Genomic DNA, 1,303 nt, shown 5'->3' with positions numbered 1-1,303 from the left:
TCCCCTTTTGAATTAGCTGTTTTTCTAACTTTTATTCAATGGACATAGGTTACTTGTATGAGAAAATAGAACCCTGTTTTTGAATAATACAAGTTTTAGGGGAACAAATGGAATGGCTGAATCATTGGATCTCAGAATTATGAATTCATAGAATCGTCGAAGCATATAATCAAAGAATGTCAGGCTGAAGGGGTCCTGAGGAGCACCTGGCATGAGCCTGGTTCATGGCAGGAACCCCACCTCTTTTTGCATGCCTCCTGTGATGGGGAACTCACCACCTCACAAAGGCAGCTTCTATTAAGAGAACACACTTCCCAGAGCAGGCTGTGCTAACACCAGGAAGCCGGGCCACAGGGCTCTGGCCACGGGAATCCCTCCCTCGCTTCCTCCTCCAGGCCTGCTGCTGTGCAGGGGCTGCCCATAGGCTCTTTGTCCCACCTCCAGGGCATCCAATATCTCATCGAGCACAAGCTGCTGACCTCCAACGTCCAGGACATCGCCCAGTTCCTGTACAAGGGCGAGGGCCTCAACAAGACAGCCATTGGCACCTACTTGGGGGAGAGGTAAATGGGGGGGAGACCTTAGGGAGGCAGGAAATGAGGATATGCAGGTGCATGCAGGTGTGTGTATGCACAGGAAAGTGAGAGTGAATTATGTTAGGAAAGTCATAACTCCTAGGGCTTGAGCCCCCTCCAGATTCTGAACCAAAGTCTGCCTGTCTTCACTCATTTACTCAACAAATAAATTTTTTTAGTGTCTACTGTATTCCAGGCACCATTCTAAGCCCTGGATTTACACCAGGGAACAAGACACACAAAACTGCCACATTCTAGTGGGGGAGACAGATCCTGATACATGTAAAATGTTAGAAAATGATAAGTTCTGTAGAATACAAATAAGGCAGGGAAGGGGGCCAGAGGTGCTGGGACCACGGGTCCAGGGCTGTGATTCTAAATAGTGTGGACAGGAAGGGTCTCAGAGAGAAGGTGATGTTTGGCCAAAACTTAGAGGAGCTGAGGGAGAAAGCCATGCAGACATCTGTGGGAAAAGCATTCCAGGCAGAGAGAAGAGCAGGTGCAAAGGCCCTGGGGCAGAAAGAGGCTCAAGACACAGCAGGCTGGTAAGACTGGAAGAGAGCAGGAGAGGGAGGAAGCGATAGGCAATGAGGATCCGTGGGAGGGTTGTGGGCAGAGTTGTGGTCTGAGACCACCCCTCTGGCTGGTGGAAGGGGGTGCAGGAGGACTGTAGGGGACAAGAGTAGAGCTGGGCCAGGGAGCCAATGAGTCTCGCCCAAGCTCCCCAG

The 1,303-nt window shown here is 50.7% G+C and overlaps 1 protein-coding gene across 1 annotated transcript in view; it reads left to right on the top strand.

Moving 5' to 3' along the window:
- The window catches only part of CYTH4 (cytohesin 4), a 34,704-nt gene that overhangs the window by 16,060 nt on the left and 17,341 nt on the right, over nucleotides 1-1,303 (top strand). Inside the window, exons 5-6 of the mRNA XM_008569772.1 lie at nucleotides 445-563; nucleotides 1,273-1,296. Of these exons, the coding sequence (XP_008567994.1) occupies nucleotides 445-563; nucleotides 1,273-1,296 (143 nt within the window). The remainder of the gene's footprint in view (nucleotides 1-444; nucleotides 564-1,272; nucleotides 1,297-1,303) is intronic.

Source organism: Galeopterus variegatus, unplaced genomic scaffold (genome assembly GCF_000696425.1).
Source record: "Galeopterus variegatus unplaced genomic scaffold, G_variegatus-3.0.2 Scaffold527, whole genome shotgun sequence".
In the NCBI taxonomy this organism is placed as follows: Eukaryota; Metazoa; Chordata; class Mammalia; order Dermoptera; family Cynocephalidae; genus Galeopterus; species Galeopterus variegatus.
Note: the sequence above shows the minus strand (reverse complement) of the source record. Positions and strands in the feature narration are given on the sequence as shown.